Source organism: Leucopleurus acutus, assembly GCF_964270905.1.
Source record: "Leucopleurus acutus genome assembly, chromosome: 16".
NCBI lineage: Eukaryota > Metazoa > Chordata > Mammalia > Artiodactyla > Delphinidae > Leucopleurus > Leucopleurus acutus.
Window position 1 is genome coordinate 63364604 of NC_139158.1, and position 26649 is coordinate 63391252.

Consider the following 26649-nt stretch of genomic DNA (forward strand, 5'->3'; position numbering starts at 1 on the left):
CTTGCTCACCCTCTGCTCACCTCTCCCTAACAGGCCGAGGACCCAGGGGTTGGGGACCGCTGTTTTAGGATAAAATGGTATTTTATAACTTGAGTAAGTATGTGGATTTAATAGTGAGAGAATAAATTAAACCTTTAAAGTTGTGATTTAAAAACTACAAAATCAACAGCAGTGAGAAATGGGCAAAATCAGCTCATCTTATTTTAATTTGAGGAAGAAGACTATGCCAACTCTAATGCTTTGCCTTTTTTCATTTGTTTTAAAGAGAAGAGAACGGACAGCAATGGTAGAGTATATTTTGTCAACCACAATACTCGTATTACACAATGGGAAGACCCCAGAAATCAAGGGTAAGAACTTGCAGTTATTAGTGTATAGATAACTTCTTAAAGATTGTACCCTATTTCCAACTCAGTTATGAAAAATATCAAACCTACATATTCTTTCCCCAAAGGCCTTAATTACCCATATACTTAAGAGAAAAAATTACACTATTACTTCCATATAATGAATGTGGGTTTCTTGAGAGTACAGGGGGGAAAAAATACCTCACTGGTATATATGAATGTGTGTGTGTGTGTGTGTGTGTGTGTGTGTTTTCCCCCAAAAAATACCTGTTTGTTGTTAGTAAGACCAGATTACTAATTCTAAAGTGCGGTTTTGCAACCTGACATCTCTGGATAGAATTCAGGGAGTATGTGACTTAGAGGGGAAAAATACATATTCATTTTCAGTAACCTTTACCTGAAACTGAGTGTTCTTTCCATTATGATTGTAGGCCACAACCATAATATTAGAACTAACAATGCCTAGGACTTTGCCACCAGTAGAAATCACAGGTTTTTAATATCTTTCTGCAGTTGTTGCAGATATCTCAAAATATTGTTTACACACATCATTACAAGAACTTGCTAGTTAATAAGCCACTAAAGAGATATATTATTTATTACAAGTTTATCTTTTTAATATTTATTATGTATATGTAATTGTTTTTCTTTATAACATTATGTGATAGTGTATGTATTAGTTTGCTAGAGCTGCTTTAACAAAGTACCACAAACTGAGTGACTTAAACAACAGAAACTTGTCTTATACATATTTTAGGAAGCTAGATAGAAGTTCAAGGTCAAGGTGTCAGCAGAGCTGTGCTCCCTCTGAAGGCACTAGGAAAGGATGTGTTCCAGGTCTCTCTTCTGTCTTTGATAGTTCCTTGGCTTGTGCAGCGTAACTCCAGTGGCATTCTTCCTGTATGCATGTCTCAAGGTCCAAATTTCCCCCTTTAATAAGGACATCGATCATATTGGATTAGTGGCCCACCTTATTCCAGCATGATCTCATCTAATTACATCTTTAATAACCCTGTTTCCAAATAAGGTCGCATTCTGAGGTACTGAGGGTTAGGATTTCAGCAGAAGAATTTGTGGGTTGACACAATTCAGCCCATAACAATATGTAATGCTGTGTGTTTATCAGATTTCCAGAGGGTTCCATTCTGCAGGGAATTTGGTAAGCTATATAGTCAGAAGGCACAGTCCCCACAAAATTGACCTCACTTAAGACATCAGGCACAAGCTGGGAGGTCTCCAAGACTACTCTCACTTCAAACTGACTGACTACAAATTTAGGGTGTCTACCCAACCACTTTCAGGTTCAATAACTCACTAGAGAGACTAGAACTCTCTGAAACCTCTTATACTCACAGCCTCCTTTATTACAGGGAAAGGATACAAACTAGAACCAACAGAAGGAAGAGATGTATAGGGCAGAATCTGAGAGGGTTCCAAATGCCCAGAATTGATGTGGAACAGTATGTGTTGAGTATTGCCAACCAGGGAATCTCACCCTAGTCTCCAGTATCCAGAGTTTTTATTGGGGCTCCATCATGTACTGCCTGCATAGCTAACCTTTAGTTTCCAGCTCTTCCCCACAGTTTGGGCTAATACCTATAGTGTCTAGTTACTCCAGAGGTTAGAGCTGATATGGCATATTCCAAAGCCTCCCTCATAAATCACATGATTGACGGTCTGGTGTTTGAAGCCCCTAAGCAAACAGAGATACACTTGACAGGCAGGACATTCCAGAGGCCTAGAGATCATCTCCCAGTAGCTGAGGGCAGAGGTCTGACCTCTGTCTGGGCGTGATTAAATCTGCACATCTACCATAGGTCAGGGTTTTAAGAACCTCTATTTTAAAGGTGTGCTTTAAATTTAAAATCTATTTCTGGGTACCAGCAAATCACAACATTTTGTGGAGTTATGGTATTTAACTTAAATATTTTCAATTTCTTAAAAAGGAATAATTAAGAATTTCATAGGTAACATTTCTAATTTCTCTTTAAAATTCTATCACTAAGGATAGAATAGACCATGTCACTTTTCTGTAATTTGCTACCATTTTTTTGTTCCCCCTTGGACCTTTAAAGTTTCAGAGCTAAAGTTAGAATCATATTTTTATAAATAATACAAATGACCCAGTTCTATCCAATTTGTTTTCAAGAAAACAACTTGTTACTGAGCTCATCTTGCAAATATGATTACAACAAATGAGAAGTGTTATCTTCTTAAATTTTTAGTAGTCTGTTTTGTCTGACATTTGTATTTAGTTCTGTAAATATAGTTAAATGATCTTAACTTTTTGACATAGTTCACAAAGTACTGTTCTAGGCAATGGTTCTAAGCCTTTTGTTCTTCTGAAGTACACTTGAGGAAAGTGACACTCCTGTCAGCAGTAGTGGCTCTCTAAAACAGTGAGATTAAATGCCTCTAACCCCTCCTTTTCTTCCTTTCTGTTGTGAACTTGAACATTTCCATTGCTTTGCCTTCTCACCAAACCCACCAGATGAGAAAAATGAAACTGTAGAATAGAGAAAAATGAACTGGAAAATATGGATGAAACTTAGAACACTGAAGTTTAGACAGATTAAGCAAGGTCTAAAGATAGGTATTAAGGAAGTGGGTAGGAATACTCCATTAAGAACATTTGAGTTGCTTTAATAGGAATAATAGAGATTCTGGACAAGGGGAAGGGCTTCACTTGGAGGTTTGACAGACCATGTCTTGTTTAGGGAAATGGTGAGTAGGCGTACACTACACAGGGTTCGTGGAAGGGAGTTGGAGGTAGAGTGCAGAGGTAAAACTGAAAGGAAACATAGAGGGCAGAGTATCGAGACAGAGTGAGGGCCAAATGGAGGAGTTTATGTCTTATAATTGGTTAGTGGTGAATAGTGATATCACTTTTAGAAGAGAAAGAATTTGTTCAGATCTCCGTTTTAGTACTCTGTCAGCAATGTGAAATACGAGTACAGGACCAGAGTGAGACTAGAGGCAGCAAAACCAGTTAGACTGCTGTTACGAAAGTTTAAAAGAGAGATGAATGACTGATGGTTGATAGGCCTGTTGACATGTTTAACATGCTTGTAGGATTTTAGTAAACAGGTGGAAAATACTGGACTAAATGGTTTTCTAGAAGATTTCCTACCGCCTTTATGGGTATTTTTAGTTTCTGTACTTGGCAAACAAGGAACTCTTTAACATTTTTTGTTTATATATGTTTCTGTGTTTTATATAGTCAATTAAATGAAAAGCCCTTACCTGAAGGCTGGGAAATGAGGTTCACAGTAGATGGAATTCCATATTTTGTGGACCACAATAGAAGAACAACCACCTATATAGATCCCCGCACTGGAAAATCTGCCTTGTAAGTTTTCTAAATGTTTTGATTAAAAGTAAAACTGATTCCTAAGATTTTTATATAAAGATCTCAATTACAAAGAGTGCTATTTCTTGAGGTGGCTTGCCTGTAGGTCTCTGATCACTAAATGTTTTGTATTTCCATTAGCTTCTTAAATATTTTCTCCTAGAGACTTTCCATATTTGTTATCATCTATTCACAGCATTAAATGAGAGTGTTTAGAAATTATCAGTACAGTACTGCTCACCAATTAATCCCTGATTTCTGATACCTACTTTTCTTTCATTTCTATCACCTTTTAACTTGAAAACTCCCATTACTTTTTCTTTTCCATTTTTGAAAAGCAACTGTGTTTCGTTGATTTGCTTAATATGTTTTGTTTAGGGTTTTTTATTTTTTAAATTATGGTCAAATAGACATAACAAAGTTGACCATTTTAGGTTTATATCTTAGTGTGGTGTTAAGTACACTTATTGCTGTGCAACCATCACCACGATCCATCTCTAACACTTTTTTATTATCCTATACTGAAACTCTGTACCCAGTAAACTGTAACTCTCCAGTCTCCCTTCTCCCCCAGTCCCTGATAAGTACTGTTCTACCTTCTGTTTCTGAATTTGACTAATCATACAATGTTTGTCCCTTGTGACTGGCTAATTTCACTTAGCATCATGTTTCCAAGGCTCATCCATGTTTTAGCTTGTATCAGAATTTCATTTCTTTTTTTGTTTTTTTTTTGGCGGTACGCAGGCCTCTCACTGTTGTGGCCTCTCCCGCTGCGGAGCACAGGCTCCGGACGTGCAGGCTCAGCGGCCATGGCTCACGGGCCTAGCCGCTCCGCGGCATGCGGGATCTTCCCGGACCAGGGCACGAACCCGTGTCCCCTGCATCGGCAGGCGGACTCTCAACCACTGCGCCGCCAGGGAAGCCCTCATTTCTTTTTAAGACTGAATAATATTGCATTTTATGTATTACCACATTTTGTGTATACATGTGGTTCATGGACATTTGAGTTGTTTCCACCTTTCAGCTATTGTGAATGATGCTGTGAACATGAGGGTACAAATATCTGTTCAAGTTCTTGCTTTCAGTTCTTTTGCATATATATTCATAATTAGAATTGTTGAATCAAATGACAGTTCTGTGGGTTTTTTTGTGACGTTGCCATACTGTTTTCCACAGCGAATGTACCGCTTTACGTTCTCACTGATAGAGCACATGGGTTCCAGTTTTTCCACATCCATGCCAACAGTTGTTACTCTGTGTGTGTGTGTGTTTGGGTGTGTGTAATGCCATCCTAATTAGTATGAAATGGTATCTCATTGTGGTTTGTATTTCTCTAATGATTCATGATGTTAAGCATCTTTTCATGTGCTTACTGACCATTTTTTGTATCTTAGAACAAATGTCTGTTTCAGTTCTTTGCCCAGTTTTGAATCAGGTTGTTTTTTGTTGAGCTTTAGAAGTTCTCTGTATATTCTGGATATTAATCCCTATCACATATGTCATTTGCAAATACTTTCTCCCATTCTGTGTATTTCCTAAGCATTTCATAGCTTTAGCTCTTACATTTAGACCTTGGATTAATTTTCAGTTAATTTTTGTAAATGGTTTTAGTAAGGGTTCAACTCCACTCTTTTGCAAGTGGATATCCAGTTTTGCCAGCACCATTTTGTTTAGTGGTCTTGGCACCCTTGTCAAAAACTATTTGACCATATATGTGAAGGTTGATTCCTGGCCTTTCTGTTCTATTTTTCTGTATGTCTGTGTTTATTCCAGCACCACACTGTTTTGACTGCTGTAGCTTTTACTAAATTTTGAAATCAGGAAATGTGAGTCCTCCAACTTTGTTCTTTTTTGAGATTGTTTTGGCTTTTCAGGGTCCTTTTGAGATTCCATATGAACTTTAGTATGGGTTTTTCTATTTCTGCAAAAAAAAAAAAAACAAACAAAGACATTGGGATTTTGATAAGGATTGCATTGAAGTTTTCTTTGGTTAGTGTTGACATCTTAACAATATTAAGTCTTCTAATCCATGAACATAAGCTGTCTTTACATTTATTTGTCTTCTTTATTTTCTTCCAGCAATGTTCTATAGTTTTCATTGTGCAAGTCTTTTACCCTGTCGGTTAAATTGATTCCTAAGTGTTTTACTGTTTTTGATGCTATTTGTAAACGGAATTGTTTTGTAAAATTTCCTTTTCAGATTGTTGATTGTTAGTATATAGGAATACAACTGATTTTTGTATGTTTTGTGTTCTACTTTGTTGAATTTACTTAGTGCTAACAGGTTTTTTCGTCTGGAGTCTTTAGGGTTTTTTATATATAAGATCATATCATCTTCAAACAGAAATGTTTTCTTCTTCCTTTCCAATTTGAATGCCTTGTCTTTTTCTAGCCTAATTGCTCTGGCTAGAACTTCCCATACTGTGTTGAATAGAAGTGATGAAAGCAGGCAACCTTGCCTTGTTCCAGATCTTAGAGGGAAAGCTTTCATTCTTCCACCATTGAATGTGATGTGAGCTGTGGGATTTTCATATATAGCTCTTATTATGTTGAGTTGGTTTCCTTCTAGTTTGTTGAATGTTTTTTTTATCATAAAAGGATATTGAATTTTGTTGAATGCTTTTTTGCATCATTTGAGATGATTGTGTGGTTTTTTTTCCCCTTATTAATGTGTGGTGTACTGCATTGACTTTTCATATGTTAAATCATCCTTGCATTCCAGAGATAAATTCCACTTGGTCAAAAGGATTAAAATGTTAATCCTTTTAATATACTCCTGAATTGAATTTACTAGTATTTTTTTTTAGGATTCTTGCATCTATGTTCATAAGAGAGATTGGTCTGTAGTTTTTCTCTTTTTAATTTTGTTAAGCACATTATAAACATACTTTTTAATTTTTTTATTTTAATTAAGTTGTACTCGACATACAGTATTGTTTCAGTTGTACAATGCAGTTTTGTTTTCATGTAGCACCTTTGTCTGGCTTTAATTTCAGGACATTGCTGACCTCTCGTTCTTTTTTTTTTTTTTTTTTTGCGGTACGTGGGCCTCTCACTGTTGTGGCCTCTCCCGTTGCGGAGCGCAGGCTCAGCGGTCATGGCTCACGGGCCTAGCCGCTCCGCGGCATGCGGGATCTTCCCAGACCGGGGCACGAACCAGTGTCCCCTGCATCGGCAGGCGGACTCTCAACCACTGCGCCACCAGGGAAGCCCGTCGTTACTTTTTTTTAATATGCAGAAAATATAAAACTAAACTTTCATGTTTCAAACAAACTAGGAATTCAGGCCAATTAGGTATTAATGAAATTAGATATGTAATAAATTACAAACAGATACTGTTGTATCATTAATCTTAGTTATAATTAAGTTTGGGCACATATAGCAGAAAACCCCAAAACAATAGAGGCTTGTATGAAACAGAAGTATATTTCTCTCCATCATTAAAAAATAGTCCAGTGGGACTTAAATAGCTCACTACTGAATAATCCATGGCTCAAAGAACTGGCTCACTAGAAATAAGGAAATTTTTTTTACTTTATGATAATAAAAGCAAAACATCACAATTTGTGGGATTTAACAAAAGTAGTCTTGGAGGAAGACTTAATTGCTTTAGAGGACTAGATTAGAAAATAGGGTGTAAAATCATTGATCACTGCTTCCACCTTAAGAAGCTAGAAATAGAAAAGTTAATTAAATACAAAATATGCATAAAAGCAGAAATCAATGAAATGGAAATGAGAGAACAGAAAAATCAAAGCTACAAGTTGGGTCTTCAAAAATTTAATAATATTGGTAAACCCTAGTAAACTTGAGAGAAAAAAGGAGAAAAACAGGGAAATGTAGTCTGCCCAAGTAAATCTCAAGACTCTGTTAAGGTCAAAGGAGAGAATGGATTCAGGAATAGACACCGTTCTCAGACAGAACCTCCTTTACCTAGTCCTGTTATATTTGGCTGTATATAAGAGAGAATCTCACAACAGGGGCTTTAAAAAGATCAAAGTTTATTTCTGTTTCTTACTTAAAAATAGTCATGGGACTTTTTTTTTTTTTTAATTTTAAAGATGGTATTAGGGGGCTTCCCTGGTGGCGCAGTGGTTGGGAGTCCGCCTGCCGATGCAGGGGACTCGGGTTCGTGCCCCGGTCCGGGAGGATCTCACGTGCCGCGGAGCGGCTGGGCCCATGAGCCATGGCCGCTGGGCCTGCGCGTCCGGAGCCTGTGCTCCGCAACGGGAGAGGCCACAGCAGCGAGAGGCCCGCGTACCACCAAAAAAAAAAAAAAAAAAAAAAAGATGGTATTAGGAGTATGCTGTACTAGGGCATTTTTGTATTTGACTACTGAGTTCTTAGGGAGTGTGGTATTGTGCTTTCCTTCAATATTTTATCTTACAAGAAACTATATATGTCATATTAACATTCTTCCTCAGAGACAATGGACCCCAGATAGCCTATGTACGGGACTTCAAGGCAAAGGTTCAGTATTTCCGGTTCTGGTGTCAGGTTAGTATTGGGACTGTATTTCTGTACTCCTTTTATTATGTTGCTTACACAGTCAGTGATTGTGAAAATAATTAACCTGTAGAAAAAGAGGTAAAATGGAAGCATTGGAATTTTTCTCCTATTTTTAGGTCAAAGAAATAGATTTATCCCTTAGATAATTTATGGCTTCTCTTGTCCGGAAGAATAAATTTGAAACCATTTGAATAAGGAAACATTGCTACTCGTTCCAGTACTCATTATTTTCAGATTGAAGAAATCTTAAAACAAATGAGTTAAAACATTTCTGATATGTAAATTATAACCAGCTCCTTTCATATCTAGCATTTGATATAAATGACGTTGATAGATCCGTACATATGTATCACTTTGATAGATACATTAGTACATATATATGGTTATATTCAGAGTATGTTTAACAGATGTGATCAATTATTTCTGATGTATTATAAATGTTTACTGAATTAATGATTTCTTTATGGGGTCTAAATAAAATTAATGTACTAGTCAAAGTGTTACTATGATGAACATTTTTAAACTTCAAACTCTTGTACTGGGCCTGTGCAAGCAAAAAGAATTTGAATTAGCTTTTAGAAAATTTAAGTAAAGATTTGTTTGACTCATTAAGTAATCACTGTGCATACGACATCTTGCTTTCTTCTGTTTCTTATGTATCAGATGATCTATAATTAGCATGAATACTCACAAATGCATGGTTAAACATTATTAAATAAAAGTTCATATTCATAGTCTGCTTGTTACTGTAAGCAAAAAAGTAAGTAAAATTTTACCCTTTTGGTTTTTTGATAGGCCATTTTAATGGTGAGAGTTGACTTAAGACATTCTTATATTTCAGCAACTGGCCATGCCACAGCACATAAAGATTACAGTGACAAGAAAAACATTGTTTGAGGATTCCTTTCAGCAGGTACTGTTTCATCCACTTAATGGTTTGCCCCCTGGCTTCCAGCCCAAAACCTTTTGGTGCTAGCAGTTCAAACACTTTGGAACATTTTGAGATGGAGTCCTTGAATTTTTTAAGTCTAATCTCATTGCCAGCTACCTTAGTACTTAAAATTGTGGAAAATGCAGATAGCTTTGTGTGTGTGTTTTGTGTATGTGTATGTTCTGTGCTTTTGAAGTGTCAGAGTAACTTAGTATTTGTTTCAGGTTTCCATTTCTAAGCTCAGTGTTTGATGTGAAATAGATATTTAAGTAAAAAAATAGGCTTTTGGTAGACAAAAGTCTGGAAGTACTGTATGAACATACTGGATACAGATAGAAAAAGAGAGGAGAAGACTTTGTTTTTAAACTTCTGTATTGCTTGCATTTTTATAATAAGCATATTTACTCCTATAATTTAAAGAATTTTTTATGTAGTAAAAAATGTAATTGGTCATTGATGACAATATCTAAAAATAATGTTTTCAGGAGTAGTCAACAAATGTTTTAGCTGTCCTCAGAACCTGAGTTAATTTACTACTTACCTTTATTTTACAACTTTGTTTACCAACCAACTACAGCTAAGTATTAAGTGATTTTGATATATTAAAATGACCAGTGGAAAAAAATGTCTTAATATGCAAACATCCAGTTTGTCCTTGTTTTATGGCCACATGTGGTTGTGATTCTTTATTATCAAACCCTTATGATAATTTTGGTAGCTACAGCTTTGAGAAGTGCTAAACCGAATGTAAAGGAAAAAGAGATTGTCTGAGATAGTTGACGATAGCTGTCTACTTACTTTCAGAAACAACTATATATATTCTTTACTAATGGAACCTCAGTTATTAACATTGAAGGGAAATGCCAGTTGGCATCCTGCTAAGTAGGAGCAGATATTTTTTTAGGAGCAGAGCTTGACTAAGGCCACTTAGAGAATTATGAGTCATTCTCTTGATCTGATGTAAGCAAGGCTCCAAGGCCATTCTCTACCCCGTGATTACCTATTCCTTATTTTCATGTTCGTAACCAGTATGCAGTCACTGAGTAGTCAGTCTCTGGTGGGCCAGTTTCTTGGAACATAACTTGCCAATAGCAGTGCTGAAAAGATGTGAACATGAGTAAATGTCCCTTTAGCTATTGATACCTAGAGACTTTCGCAGAATGACAGACCAGATGATGCTAAAACAGTTTTTAACACTCGTCACCCTAAACTCTACATCCATCCAATAAATGTGAAATAAAAAGAGAAAATTTTGATCGCTTTGGAAGAGTGACGTATAGCAAAATTAGCATCAGATTTTCTTCATAGCATTTGGATAAAGTTGTTTGGGGTAGTAAGTGTTTTTCTTGACACAGCACAACTGCTTATGGGGGAAATTGCAGGAGAAACATTTCTTTTTTTCCTTCATACTGGCATTCGTTAAAAGGTATTATTTCAAGGTATTTTTTTCTGGGGGGACAGCAAGCGAGATCAGGGACAGCCCTACGGTTTGGGGAGCAGCCACAGGGACAAGGAATAGCCAGAAGGAACAAGAAATGAACAGAAAGGATAATTTTAACTTATAACATTTCTCATTTGCATTGCTATATTTCTAGCCTGTAGTGTTGTGGAATACTTGTCATAAGCATTGAATTTTTTGTTACATCTGGCATTTTCTTGTTTGAGTGGGATATGAATTCATGAAAGTGTGGGAACTGAGAGAGCCCTAGCATAAGCAGGTCACTTACTGAGCCTCTCTGGATATTTAAATGTGATTGTTCATTCTTATCCTTTCATGAAATAGAATCATTGTACGGACTTTATTCTCTCCAGGCCCTGTCATTTTTTTTCCTAAGAGTAATTAATGTTTGTAATCTTCTACAGGCCCAATTTTGGGCAAGTAATTAAATACTTTTAAAAAGCAAGAACCCAAATGACCTCTTCATTGTAGCTCAATAATGGTACTGTCCTTCAAATATGAAGATGATCTTATTAACCACTGTAGTAGAATACAAAATTTGAGTAGTTTTTCCAGGTTTCCAGGTTTTTTCAAATTAACTATATTTTCTCTGCAGCCTCTGTTTTTCATTTCCAAGTTAGCCAATTAGTTATTATGTGTACCTTTTGGCTATAAAACAAACCCAAACCTACCCAAACCAAAAAGGACCTAAGCTCTGCTCATGGTCACAGTTACTCTGCTCTAAGCAAATGAGAGAAAGAAGGAACTTTGTCAGTAGTAGGATCATTTAAAAGAAAATTATATATGTATAAAGTATACAGAAATATAGATATGTATAATTTATAAAACATTATGAAACTTTAATGTATTTTCTATATGTGTGGTGTTGACCAAACCACAGACAGCATTCTATGTCATGGGGAATTTAAGTTACTTGTAATGCAGGAGATTTCTAACCTGGAAGTAAGTGGTATAAGGTGTTTCTACTTTTACCGATTCTTTTACTTCTTCTTTTTTTTTTCTTTTTTTTTTTTCTGGTAGATAATGAGCTTCAGTCCCCAAGATCTGCGAAGACGTTTGTGGGTGATTTTTCCAGGAGAAGAAGGTTTAGATTATGGAGGTGTAGCAAGGTAGTGATAATATGAATACTCAGAACTTAGTTCCTTTCCTCCAAAGGTATCATTACACTTTGCTTGCAAGTATTATTTTCTCAATTTTCTGTTTCAGGAAAATGAAATGTAGCAAATTTTTGTACCTTTATTAATGTTGCAATTATAAAATTTCAAGAAACATTAATTCAGCACTTTCTAAGGTACTGCTAGTTGATTTCACCCACATCACTCCTTTAATCCTCAGGATAACTCTGTGAGAGAATTTTGCAGGTAATGATGAGGTTTAGGGACTCACCAAAGACATATAACTAAGTTGTAGAGCCTGGATGCAAGCTTTACATCATCAAACCAGAAGCCAGTGCTCAGTCCACCACCTCATATCTGTTCCACAGAACATACAAGGCCCTATAGTGTTCAGGTCACTTTCTCCATCACAGATTCCTGATAGAGATAATAGTCATTCAGTTCCCAACTGAGATTAATATATGTTTTGAAAATATAGAAAGCTGTATAAAATAGGAGTTGAAATTATAAATTCTCCTTTCTTAATATTGGAGCTTCTAATCAAACCCCTAGAAGATAGACCCAAGCAGGAAATTGCTTTGCTTATTCCATAACAGTATATCATAGCAGGTTAAAAATTTGCATAGTGGTGGCAGTATGGAAAGCCAAGGACTTTGTAGTCAAGACTGGATTTGAATCTTTTTTCTGCACTCAATAGTATAGCTTGGGGCAAATATCTTCATCTGTAAAATAAGAATGATCATATCTACTTCTCTGGGATTATTGTGAAGAGTAGAAATACTGTTTATTAATATCCTAGTTCAGACCCTGTGTCTTTGTGGGGTCACTAACTGGTGGCTACATTTGAGGGATTTTTACTTAGGTTTTGTTTCAAAGCTCACATTTCAAATGTATGAAGTAATCACAGGTAAATAACAAATATGAATAGAAACATTTAATTTTGTTTTAGGTAAAGATAATTCAGGGGGGCAATCATTCCTTCTTAACTAGAAAATTAACTAGCAGTATTAAAGTATAAGCAGGATTACTACCAGAGGCCATAAATCAACAAGAAAGGAAATCTCAGGCACGAGCTGATACCACATATATTGCCCCAGATTCACTCTGCCTACGGTTCTTCCAGACCTTCACCCGTGTTACGTAGTTAATAACTATAATCTTACGTTAGTGTTGGTTGGTATTTTCACAGCATTTGAATTAGAGCTTCTCAGTATTTTCCTAATGAATGAGTAGCTTGAATTAAGTGCTTTATTGCCTCTGTGAAATTGGAAGGTTTTTCATATTTATCTAAGATTTAGAGAGCAGTGGAACTTAATGAGCATCACTGAGGGGCTTTGTAATGGATGGAATAATGTTAGACTTGTTTCAGCTGTTCTAACCACATGGGTCAACAGTGAATTTTAAACTTGCCTATGTATAGTATTTCACTGATTCTAAGACTAAATTTTTCATATTTTAACATCTCTGAAACTGAGATGTGTATTACAATTGGAAAAAATTTGTTAGTGGTTCATCAAATAATGTTGTCTTTAAAGTCAGTGATGTCTTAGATTCTTTGAAATATGCAGTGTGTAAATATCTCTGTACAATAGATGGCAGTTTGTACAGAAGCAGTGAAAATCAATAATGAGACTAGAGAAATATCACCATCAGGGGAGTATAGATTCCTGAGAACTTTATAACACTGCTCTTTGATTTATTGGTATGGTTACTTACAAGATTTTTCATCCTAAATTTTCTTTTGATTTCAGAGAATGGTTCTTTCTTTTGTCACATGAGGTGTTGAACCCAATGTATTGCCTGTTTGAATATGCAGGGAAGGATAATTACTGCTTGCAGATAAACCCCGCTTCTTACATCAATCCAGATCACCTGAAATATTTTCGTTTTATTGGCAGGTTTATTGCTATGGTAAGTGCAAGTGGAGAACTGTGTTTACTTTGCTAATTTAGCAATACTAAAGCATTGTTTCTTTAACTTTCTCATTTGAAATTTTCTCATCATTAAGATATGTCTAAGATTGGGCTTGTTATATCTGCCCTTTCCCCAGAAATATTCCATAATAGATCATATGACAGGGGAGTTTGTTTTGTTTGTTAGATGAGTTCTTCATTCAAAAAACAAAAACATTCTGAAATACAATGAGATATATAAAATCTTTTATATCTTATAAAATATAAAATTATCTTTAATGGTATTGTTTTCTTCTTGCATAGGCTCTGTTCCATGGGAAATTCATAGACACAGGTTTTTCCTTGCCATTCTATAAGCGTATCTTGAACAAACCAGTTGGTCTCAAGGATTTAGAATCTATTGATCCAGAATTTTACAATTCTCTCATCTGGGTTAAGTAAGTTTGTTTCCTTTTAATTTATCATTGTTGTGTTGGTAATGTATTCAGACTGTAAGCATGTAATTGGTTTACTGAATTTAAATGGTTTACATTAAACCTGTCTCATTATTCAATATGATAAATTTTATAGAAATATCTTAGGCAAAAATGTGATTTTAGAGCATAATGTTCCAGTTTTGTTGTTAATTCCGATGTTACAGTTTAACAATAGTTATTTAAGAACATAGTCCTTTAGTTAAAAAAAAAACTCTTACATGACTGAATCAGTGTAACAGTGTTAACTTTCATTTGGGCAGAGAAAACAATATTGAGGAATGTGGTTTGGAAATGTATTTTTCCGTCGATAAAGAAATTTTAGGTGAAATCAAGAGTCATGATTTGAAACCCAATGGTGGCAATATTCTTGTAACAGAAGAAAATAAAGAGGAATATATCAGGTAAGAGAGAATGCTCCTCTTGACATAGTTTTTAGCCTTTCTGTTGGACTGTATAGTATGTTGATAATTGCTTAGTAATGCTAGTGGACAGTATTTCAAAAAATAATATTTGCCTTTATACTAATTATTATGAGAACTCATGTATTATTAAGGCTGCAATACACCACGTCATACCTTGTAAGTACATTGAGAGAGGAACAAGAAAAGTGCTATGGGAGACATCCTTTCATCTAGCTATAATCATGGAGCAAGAATCTGATGGTATTTAATTTGAGCCTTGATGGTTGGGAAGGATTCAGTTATGTAGAAATAAGAGCAAAAGTTATATGCAGAGTTACAGAGGCTGGAAAGCACAAGTCACGAATCGTAAATAAGAGTTGCCATGGTGTGTGATGCTGTCAGGCAGCTCAGAATTGGTAGCCCATTTGCCATGTCCTGCATTTCAGAAGCCAAGGAAAATGAAGAATCTTTAGAAGATGTTGTGGCTAATAAGTTATGATAACCCTTAAGAGAACAGTTAGAACTATAGCCCAATGGTAGGTATAGAGGCCAGATTACAAGAAATTAAGGACTAAATTCAGTAGACAGTCTAAATTTCTTTTTAACGAGTCTGGCAGCAAAGCCCATGAGAGATAGGACAGATTCTTGTGGAGGCAGCAAGGTAGAGGGACTGACTATCCTGCAGGTTGATTCAAACTGTAAACCTTACAAAGAATTAGTCTAGTGGATGCTAATGAGTTTAATGCCCCCCTTTCTGATATATTTCAATTTAACCAGAAATATGAAGATTTATAAAGTAATAGAAAAGAATTTTGGTCATATAAAACTTTAAGTTTTTCTCCAGAAGTGGGAGTTTTAAGGCTAGAAGCAGTGCTGGATCACTTTTTTAAATACCAATTCTGTAACTACTATGCCATGTAACATCATGGCATTGAAAAGAATCTCAAATTTATATGCAGATATTTTTGTGGGGAATATTTGAAGATCAGGTAAAATTTTTAAGTAAAAAGATGGTTTTCTTAGTGTAGTCTCTTATGCTTTGCATTAGTTCACACTTTTAGTCTCGAGTTATTAGTTCACTGACATATTCTCAACACCAGTTCAGTCAGATAGGGGTGAGATTTCAAATAGCTGCTGATTCTTGAGTTCCAGTTTCTGGATCTCTTGCCTGCTTTTCTACTTTTTAAATATTAACATATCCTCTCCACATTTCTTGTGATTAATATTTGCATGGTATATTTTCCTCCATCCTTTATTTTCAATCCTTTGTCTTTCTGTTTAAAGTATGTTTCTTAAAAGCAGCATATTCTTAGGTCTTACTACTTTTATCCATTCTGATAATTATTACTTTTAGTTGCAATTGATACATTTAAATTTAATGTTATTACTGATATGATTGGACTTAAGCCTGCCACCTTGCTATTTGTTTCTTCTATTTCCCAATTTCTTTTGTTCCTCCTTTCCTGTCCTCTTTTGTATGAATAATTTCTAGTTTTCTTTTTATATATCTTTGGTTTTTTCTTAGCTGTATACCTCTTTAAAGTTTAGTGACTGCTCTAATGAATATATATGCATCCTTAACTTATCACCTTTAATTAATATTATGCTAATACATTAATATATGTAACATAATTTATAATTAATATACTACTTGTACATTATAAGAGGCTCATAATAGTATAATTCTGTTTATCTCATTTCAGCCATTTGTGCTATTGTTATTTTATTTCTTATGTTTATAACCCCATAATACTATATTCTTGCTTTAAGCAATCAATAGATTTTAAAAGAAATTAGGGAATAATAGTCTTTTATATTTACTCATGTTACTATTTCTGGTTCTCTTCATTTCTTTCTGCAGATCCATTTTTTCCATCTGGGATCATTTCTCAGCCTTATAAACTTCCTTCACCATTTCTGTTAGTGTGTGCCTGCTGGCAATAAATTCTCTCAGCTTTTATCCAAAAACATCTGTATGTCATCTTCAGTTTTGAAGGATATGTTCACTAGATTTAGAATTCTAGGTTTATAGGGGTTTTTTTTCTCTTTTTTTTTTAAACACTTTCTTTCAATAATGTCATTCCGTTATTGTCTTCTATTTTTGATGATGTGAGCCACTATTTCTGTTGTTTTCTGGATGAAATGTATGTTTTTCTCTGTGGCTTTTAAAAGATTTTCTAAAGGTTTTTTAGCATTTTGCCTCGTATATATGCGCTTTTATGTTCTCCTGATTGATGCCATTTCAGCAGTTATGGAAAATTTTGTGCTTTTTCTCTGTAGATGTTCCTTTTGCTTCGTTCCCTCTTTCATACTTCAGAGACTTCAGATACATGTATATTTAACCTTTGATATCATCCCAGATGCTGTTTATATTTTTTTCATTTTCTCTGTGCTTCAGTTTGGGCCATTTTGATTGATCTGCGTTTGAATTCACTGCTTTTAAGTTCATCCAATTAAATTTTCATTTCAGATATTCAGATATTCTTTCATTTCCATTTGCTTCTTTCAAGAGTTTCTGTGTTGAGAATCTTTATCTCTTCATATATTTTGTCCATCTTGTCCTATAAATTATTTAATACATTTTTAATAGCTTTTAGAAAGTATTTACTAACTTCAGCATTGGGCTATCAGTTGGCCTTATTCTATGGATTTTTTTCTCTTATGGGTCACATTTTCCTGCTTCTTTGCCTAGGTAGTCATTTTTTATTGTGGATGATACATGGTAGAGACTCTGAGTTCTTTTTTTTCCCCCCTTTGAAAAATATTGAGTTTTGTTTTGACAGGCAGTTAAATTAAGGACAGATCACATTGATTGTGTGGAAGCTTGCTAGAGCTAGTCTACTTCCATTTTGCTTTTAATCCTAAAACATAATGTTTATTCCTAGAACATGGTTCATAGTCCTTACAATGGAAAGCCCAAGGTGTTTTACCATTACCTTGTGAGAATTAAGCTTAAATTCTGTCTCTACAGCCCTAGGTGGCTGCTGAAATTTCTGGTTGGATCTTTGGCTTTCCATTTGTTCATTGCACAGGGTTCCTTGGAGTTTCATCGTCCTAGACATGTGTATTTAGGAGTGAGCTAAGGAGTTGAAGTGTGTTTCTGTGCAGATTTGGGAGCTCCTTTTCTTTGTCTTCTTTCTTCCAGGGGTTTTTCTGTAGCTGCTTTGGCAGCTTTAAGCTCCCAACCTCATGTCTCCTCAGCCCAATAATACTGTTGCTTTTAGTTTGAGTTTCATTTCCCTGTGCTCTTTGTAAACTGGGAAGTGCCCTCAAAGGAAAAGCCTAGTAAATGCGGCTCTGCTCCAGTGTGCCAGCTTCCTTCAAGAATCTTGTCCCCACCAGTTTCTGCCTGCCTTTGGTTTCTCTCTGATGCCTTCAGACATTTGTTTTCTGTAATTTGCCCAGTGTTTATAATTATAATCACCCGGAAGATTAGTCCAATACAACCTACACTGCCATTTTCCAAAATTTCAGAGTTTTAATAAACTTTAGGACTTTGGTTGTCTGAAATTGTCATGAAGTAATCAAATGCCTAAAATACATGTTTGTTTGCTTGTTAAAATTGTTAAAAATATTCTGTAATAAAACAAAGTTTGTATTTGATGTGATTTTAACTCTGTTAATATGTATCTATGTAGATGAAGATTAGAAGAAAATCTAATCTGATTCAATCAATATGTCCAAAAATTTGAGTCAGTCAGTAGAATTTGAGCACTGAATATTTGATATAAAGGAATTATTGCTCACTTTTTTGGTGTGATGATAGAATTGTAGTTATGTTTTTAAAAAACATAAAAAAATAAAGACGCAGACGTAGAGAATGGACTTGAGGACACAGTGGGGGGAAGGGGAAGCCGGGACGTAGTGAGAGAGTAGCAGTGACATATATACACTGCCAAACTTAAAATGGATGGCTAGTGGGAAGCTGCTGCATAGCACAGGGAGATCAGCTAGATGCTCTGTGATGACCTAGAGGGGTGGGATACTGAGGGTGGAGGGTGGGAGGGAGGCTTAAAAGGTAGGGGATATGGGGATATATGCATACATATAGCTGATTCACTTAGTTGTACAGCAGAAACTAACACAACATTGTAAAGCAATTATACTCCAATAAAGATGTAAAAAAAAAGAAAAAAACTTTAAGCTGCTTCAAGAAAGGAATAGCTTATACTCCTGAATCTCCCCCAGCATTGAGCATAGCATTGCACATATTTTAGGTTAAGACCTTAGTTAATGATGAACTAACCTTGAGTTACAGAGATTTTGCATAATAAATTATGCAAATTAAAATAAAATTAAGAGACCTCATCTTATAGAAATATATACTGAAATGTTTGTTTAAAATGAAATTATATGCTATCTAGGGTGGATAGGGGCATAATGAAATAAGATTGGTATTGAAGCTGAGAGATCTGTACATAGGGTTCATTTATTTTAGTTATATATATATATTTGACACTTTTCATAATAAAGTTTTTAAAAATTATTTTTACACTCAGAATTTAAAGGTAAAATCTAAACTTCCTCATAGTTTTTTTTATATTTATTTACCAGAATGGTAGCTGAATGGAGGTTGTCTCGCGGTGTTGAAGAACAGACACAAGCTTTCTTTGAGGGCTTTAATGAAATTCTTCCCCAGCAGTATTTGCAGTACTTTGATGCAAAGGAATTAGAGGTAATGAGTTGTTCTTTCCTCTGCAGCATGCTGGTAAATAATGCCTTCAGGTGCCTGTTTTCAACTCACTTTACCATCTTTCCAATGGCAAAAGTATTTTTTATTCTGGCAGTGTGTTTCTGAAGCATCCCCAGAGGTTAAAAGAAGTCCATAATTTATCCAAATATATAAAGTGTTACCAAAAAAAGAAAAGTATTAGAACCTCTATCCAGTGAGTGACTTATATACCTGAATATGTGTATATATGACACCAATCATGGAAACTCAGCTTTTATAAATAATATAGATAAAATTCTTGATACACAGTTTATAAGCCAAAGCCTCCTGATTAAATTTTTGAAAGTTGTTTAATACTAGTCTTAACTATGTCTAGCATTTTTATATAGGTTGTACAGTTACCTAAAGAAACCATTTGTCTTTTTCATCCCTAAAGGTTCTTTTATGTGGAATGCAAGAGATTGATTTGAATGACTGGCAAAGACATGCCATCTACCGTCATTACACTAGGACAAGCAAACAAATCATGTGGTTTTGGCAGGTTTGTCTCAGTTTCTTTCTTTTGGAATACCGTAATTTTTGTAGAAATTGCTTACCACATATGGAAATGAGTCACAGAAAAAGTGTACCAGTATGTTAAGGATCCTCATTCCATTCTATGCATTACAATAAATGAATACCGATTATAACAGCATTCTTTCACTATTGCCAGGTAAGCAACACACACCTTGCACCGTTGCCCAGAGTATAAGACAACCCCAGATAATAATATTCCCCTGCATTTGATCTAAATGCTTTTGGAATTTTGTAGAACTATCTGAAGTATGGTTTTCATCATTCATAGCTCATTAAGCATTATTTAATGTTTAGAAGGTGTAACTTAAGCGAGAGCCTTGGTTTGGAATCATAATGGTGTCTCTTCACAAAATTTCTGCTATAAGCACATGAAAAGTTGCTCAGCATCACTAATCATTAGAGAAGTGCAAATCAAAACCACAGTGAGACATATACCCATTAAAAGGTGGCTATTATAAAGAAAAAAGAAATAATCATCCTTGGTACGGATGTGGAGAAATTGGAACTCTCTTGCATTGCTGCTGGCAATATAAAATGGTACACCACTGTGGAAAACAGTTTGGTGGTTCCTCAAAACGTTAAACATAGAATTAATATGGTCTAGCAATTCTACTCCTAGGTATACCCAAAAGAATTGAAAGCAGGGACTCAAACAGAAACTTGTATAACTATGTTCATATCAGCATTATTCACATTAGCCAAAAGGTGGAAGCAATCTAAAATGTCTATCAAGAGATGATTGGATAAACCAAATGTGGTATATATATATATATATATATATATATATATATATATATATATATACACACATATATATATACACACACACACACAGTGGAATATTGTCCAACCTTAAGAAGAAAGGGAATTCTGACATAGGATACAACATGGATGAACCTTAAGGATATTATACTAAGTGATATCAGCCAGGCACAAAAGGACAAATATTGTATGATTCCACTTATATGAGGTATCTAGAATAAGCAAATTTGTAGAGACAGAAAGTAGAATAAAGGCTACCAGGGACTGGGGAGAAGGGAGGCAGAAGCAAGGAGATAAGTTTAATGAAATGAGTTTTTGTTTGATATAATAAAAAAGTTCTGTAAATAGTGGTGATGGTTACACAACAGTGTGAATGTACTTAATGCCATTGAATTGTACACTTAAAATGGTAAATTTTTATGTTAATGTATATTTAACCACAGTAAAAAATTTTTTTAATGCCTTCTAATTATGTAAAGAAATTTATGTAAAGAAATTCATAAGAAGCTGAGGTGACTGGGCTTCTGTAACAAATACAATTAGTACAGTAGGATAAAAATTCTTTACAAAAAAATCATTTGGCTGAGACAAAATTCTTGTGCTACAGGCTAGAAAGAATTCTCTAGACACTTAATGTTTTGAGTCAGAATTGTAGGAGTTAAAAGCCACATAATTCTGGCAACACATAGCTACAGCAAAACATAAAGAACACTGAGAGAAGAACATTACTGGGATATATCTTGGTCAGAATTTGTGAGCTTGATTTCGTTTGTTCCTAAAACCAGAAAGTCTGTTCTGACTCAATCTCTTTGTCCTTCGTAACCACATGAATTTCTATAGGACAGGCAGATCTAGAGGGAAAAGGAAGGGTGCCCTAGAAGAGCTGATCTTGAGACTGCATGAGTAAGGAGCTCTTGGGCCCAGGGCACTCTTCTTTTTCTGTTTCCCTATAAGGATGTGGTACTAGGATTGGTATAGGGGAAGGTTGGTAGGGCTTTTGACAAACATGGAGAAGCTCTACCATCCACAGTGGTGGATTCAGTCATTTTCCAGTGCATCTGACACTGGGAGTTTGGTTAAGATTTGAAATTATTTTTTTCTTTCTTGTTTAGTATTCTGAACGTCACATATGACCTATGTATCTCTTTAAATGTGCTTTTAACAGTTTGTTAAAGAAATCGATAATGAGAAGAGAATGAGACTTTTGCAGTTTGTTACTGGAACCTGCCGATTGCCAGTTGGCGGATTTGCTGACCTCATGGGTATGTCAACAGGATCACTTTTCCTATACAGAAAATTGTTTATCACACTGCTGTTATATTAACGTGTATATAGTGTATCAGATAACAAGGACAAGTATATTTTCTTAACTAGACACAGTTAACCTGGATTTGTGTCAGCTTTTAAATCACTTTGTAATCCTTATCTCTAGAAGTTTTTAACTCTTAGGCTAGACCCCACATTTTAACTCAGTAGGATAATGGTCTTCTATATATGTAGATGTTTCCTCATTCAGTCATATGGCAAACATTTCAGTGTCTCCTATGAGAGACACTACTATTGTTTGTATTATATTTTAATGACTTGTATACCACTCTTCCCTGTTATACCTGGAACTCCTTGAGATATAGATCCATATCTTCATCTTTTTATTTCTAGTGCCTAGTACAGTGCCTGTCACATAATAGTCACTGATTAAATTGTATGTTATTTTGAAATGAATGACCTTAAGAATATTTATTTTGTGACTAAATAAGTAAATTCAAGTCTTTCTTTAACACCAACACTATGCAAGTACCATAAGAGGATAGAAGTTGTGATCCCTAAGTCTGTTTCAGTTGGAGAAGAGAGAGTCAGAATTAAAGAATTAAATAGGCAGTTCTGGATATAGTGTGTGGAACCAGTTCAAGACTTTAAAAGCCAGACCAAAAGAATTTGGACATTACTTAGGGTTTTGGAAGCTATGGGAACTTGTTGAAGACAGGTGAACTTGCTGAAGCTGCCTTTTAGGAAGATTTGATAGTAAGGTATAGCATGCAGATGGAAGAACCTGGAAATAGGAAGAATGATTAGAGCAATGATAAGAACCTGATCTTAGGAGATAAAATAGGGATGGAAAAGAAGAGAGAAATGCTAGAGAAGTTCCAAAGGTAGAAATAGGACTTGATTAGAAAACGAAATATAAAGGAAGAATGTTTACCATGTTATGAAACATGGAGAAGTTGTGAAGTGTAAAGAATCTGCTGAGTTTAAGGTGACTATCAGGCAACCAAGTGGAAAATCTCAGTGAGGGGACAGTTTTACAGGTGTTGTTAAAGCACGAGTTTAGAGGTAACAGTAGAGAGAGAAAGTAGACTCATAAGAGCAATGAAGCAGTGACATTTGAAGCTGTGAGAATGGATGGGCTTATGCAGAAATAGAATACAGAGAAGAGTAGAGAGCTGATGCTTAGAAACATTTAGGGGTGAGACATAACTAGCCTAGAGACAGACTTAAAGGAGAGGCCAGAAAATAAATATTTTAGTCTCTCCGAAGCAATATAGAAGGGAAGTTTTTATGTAGTGCTACAGAGAAAGGAGTCTCGAAAAGGATAATTTGTAAGTCCTTTGAGAATGCTCTGTAGTTTGAAAAAGAAACCATGTTGGCGGTTGGAGAGGTAAGGAATAGTGACCAAAATGAAGAAAAAACTGGTACAAGCTTCTCAGTATAAACTGGAAATCTGATAATTAAAAAAACAAGAACTAGGTCTTCCCTTGGGAATAATATTTGGGGTTGGATGGAGCAGTCTAAAGCAACACAAAAGGATACCTGTGGAAGACAGACAGTGAGATTGGTTCTTCAAATTTTAGAGGACATTGGTTTAACCTTTCATTCACCCAATGTAGGAAAAGAAAATTGTAAGAGTGATGTATATAACAATTTAATCTGGTGGTTCTTGACCTTATCAGATCTAATATCCCATTTTTTTAACATATTTATAATATCCTCACGGAATGAAGTTGGTAGATGTGAAATAACGTATCTACAATCTCCAAAAAATACAGATACATAACACTAACTGTAATATAAAGAAGAAAGTTTTAAAAATTATTTATAAAGAAATAATATTTTTTTCAATATATGTACGTTTGGGAAAAACTCTATTAGAAGACACAAAATGTTCCTATTTAGAAGAAAAGATTTGGGCTTAAGAGGTCAGAAGCCCTTGTGTATAAGAATCACTGGAATATGAAAGAACAGATAGAAAAGGTAAGAAATAATAAATAGAGAAATAAATATAAGAAAAAGAGGGAAATAATCTAAGTGAATTAAGGATAATATACCTGGTAGAATAAATTATAGCTGATCAAAGTAGAGAAAAATGAGGTAGATCTTAAAGTGTAGTGTCTAATCACGAAATTCCAGTATAGGCCAAGGCTCTGAAATGTACAAAAGCCTCAGAGACCTTTTTAAAGTTGAAATAGGCTGAAAAATAGGAAAAGAGGTGCAAGAGTCTATCTGGAAGTTGTTTCGTTTAGGGACAGTGTCAGAGTAAGATTGAAAACAACAGGCAACCTGAAATTAACTTCAGTACATAATGTTTACAACATGATGTCTTACAATTCCATAAAACTTTAGAAAGCATCCAGGGTAATAGTATTGATAATATGACATATTTGTAAAATAGCCTTTATCAATGAAATTCACTAAAATCCTTCATTTCATATTTCTCTGCTATTTTATTTAAAAAATTTTTATTTTTGTCTGCGTTGGGTCTTCCTTGCTGTGTGCGGGCTTTCTGTAGTTGCAGTGAGCAGGGGCTACTCTTCGTTGAGGTGCATGGGCTTCTCATTGCAGTGGCTTCTCTTGTGGAGCACGGGCCCTAGATCTAGGCACATGGGCTTCAGTAGTTGTGGCACGTGGGCCAAGTAGTTGTGCTTTGCGGGCTCTAGAGCCCAGACTCAGTAGTTGTGGTGCAGGGCTTAGTTGCTCCACGGCATGTGGTATCTTCCCGGACCAGGGCTCGAATCCATCTCCCCTGCATTGGCAGGTGGATTCTTAACCACTGCACCACCAGGGAAGTCCCTCTCTGCTATGTTAATATTTGATTCTAAGTCTATTAAAAGCAATCCAGACTCTACTGTTACATACTAATTAGCACTATTAAACGAAACTTTCCATCTGTGTGGTTAGAAATGCTGTAATACATTGAGAGAATGTGCCAGTACATAAACCATTTAATAATTTCACGCTTAATTATTTAATCATTTTAACTATCCTTTTTCATAATGACCATATCCTATGTTACTGGACTTTTCGCATAACTACTTGTGAAAACACTTCAATGTGATTAGATACAAAAGTACTACCACTTTATATTTGTACTGGGTTTAGTCAGGTGGAACATGAGAAAATTCTTTGGGTATGACTATCTTACATATGGCAGAACAATAAGTGTGCCTGGCCCCTTCTTATTTAAAAGTCCAGTAGTATACCAGTCCTTATGACCACCAGTAAATGCTTTTTAGGGAGCAGTAGTGACCTTTTTAGAAAACCAGTGCTTAAAGATAACCATTAACAGCTGACTCCAACATAAGGTAAATGAGAGGCAAGAATGGGGTGGGTGTTAGGTGTGTAAGGGTCTGCCCTATAGGACCTATAAGCACAAGCATTGTTAATATTGAATTCACTAGGTTGTTTACATTTTCTAAAGTTTTAACAATTTTCTGTTTAAATCAAGTTTTGTAAGACAGTGAGCTGTAGTTTCCCCATTGTGTTTAAAACTAAAATTAAGGTTTTTATGTGTTCTCTTATGTGAGGTATTATTAATTATAGCATTCTGTTTTTCTGGCTAAGGAATACTAGATAAAAGTGCATTTTCTCCTCTTGGGCATACATTAACAATGTGGTTCTCAAACTCTAGCTCTCAGTCAGAATTGCCTGGAACCTTGTTAAAACACTGTTGCTGAGCCTCACCCCCAGAGTTTTTGATTCAATTCAGTAGGCTTGGGTTAGGGCCTGTGGATTTGTGACTCTTAACAAGTTCCCTGGTGATGCTGATGCACCTGGATTGGTGATAACAATTTGAGAACCATTGCACTATCAAACTGTTAATGATTTCACTTTTAGGGAGCAATGGGCCACAGAAATTCTGCATTGAAAAAGTTGGGAAAGAAAATTGGTTGCCTAGAAGCCATACCTGGTAAGTAAAATCAGAAAGATTCAGTTATGTGTATAACTGAATCACTTTGCTGTACACCTCAAACTAACACAACATTGTTAATCAACTATACTTCAAAATAAAAGAAAAAAGAAAAAAGAGTGTAGAAAATAGCTTTTTCCCATTTATCCTGTATATACTAAAACGTGTTAGAAATTAGAAATGAAATACTTTCCCCATGGTATTGAATTATTTTTAATAGCTTTAGTGAGACATAATTTATGTAACAAAAAACTTACCCATTTTAATTCAGTGATATTTAGTAGATTTTCAGAAAAGTAACCATCACTATAATCTAGTTTTAGGGTATTTCCTTCACCCCAAAACAATCCCTGTTGCCATTAACAGTCAATCCCTCCCCCCACCCCGAATTTTTTTTTTTTTTGAAATGTGATATTTAGAAAACTTAACTTTTCTCTGTAGGCAGAGGAAGAAATCAAGTCTAGATAGCTGTAGGGAGAGCTACTCTTAACATGGTGACAGAAATACTATTTTCTTATTATAAATTTAGTTTAACCACATTTCCAAAAATGTACAAAACTAAAAACAAACCCTAATCTTAAATACAATATATTGGAATTCAACCTAATGTCAACAATAGTTGAACTTTATTTTGTGGGACATTTCAGTGGTCATATATATACCTTGCTGGATATTTGTTTATTTTCCCTATCTACCCTTTTTATTTGTTTTATTGTTTGCTCCTTTGTATTTTCATACATGTGGCTTTTTAAAAATAACAGCTTGGCATGTTTGTTGAAAATCAATTGACTGTAAATACATGGGTTTATTTCTGGATTCTCAATGCTATTCCATTGATCTATATGTCTGTCCTTAATGGCAGTAACATTGCCTTGATTACTGCAGCTTTTCAGTGAGTTTTGAAGTTAAGTATGCATTCTCCAACTTTTTCAAGATTGTTTCTGCTCTTCTGGGTTC

The 26649-nt window shown here is 35.1% G+C and overlaps 1 protein-coding gene across 1 annotated transcript in view; it reads left to right on the forward strand.

Moving 5' to 3' along the window:
* Positions 1-26649, forward strand: part of ITCH (itchy E3 ubiquitin protein ligase) — a 119618-nt gene that overhangs the window by 88293 nt on the left and 4676 nt on the right. Inside the window, exons 13-24 of the mRNA XM_082858209.1 lie at positions 266-350; positions 3568-3696; positions 8121-8193; positions 9047-9118; positions 11616-11704; positions 13462-13621; positions 13927-14060; positions 14360-14500; positions 19055-19175; positions 19609-19713; positions 21676-21772; positions 25620-25692. Of these exons, the coding sequence (XP_082714335.1) occupies positions 266-350; positions 3568-3696; positions 8121-8193; positions 9047-9118; positions 11616-11704; positions 13462-13621; positions 13927-14060; positions 14360-14500; positions 19055-19175; positions 19609-19713; positions 21676-21772; positions 25620-25692 (1279 nt within the window). The remainder of the gene's footprint in view (positions 1-265; positions 351-3567; positions 3697-8120; positions 8194-9046; positions 9119-11615; positions 11705-13461; positions 13622-13926; positions 14061-14359; positions 14501-19054; positions 19176-19608; positions 19714-21675; positions 21773-25619; positions 25693-26649) is intronic.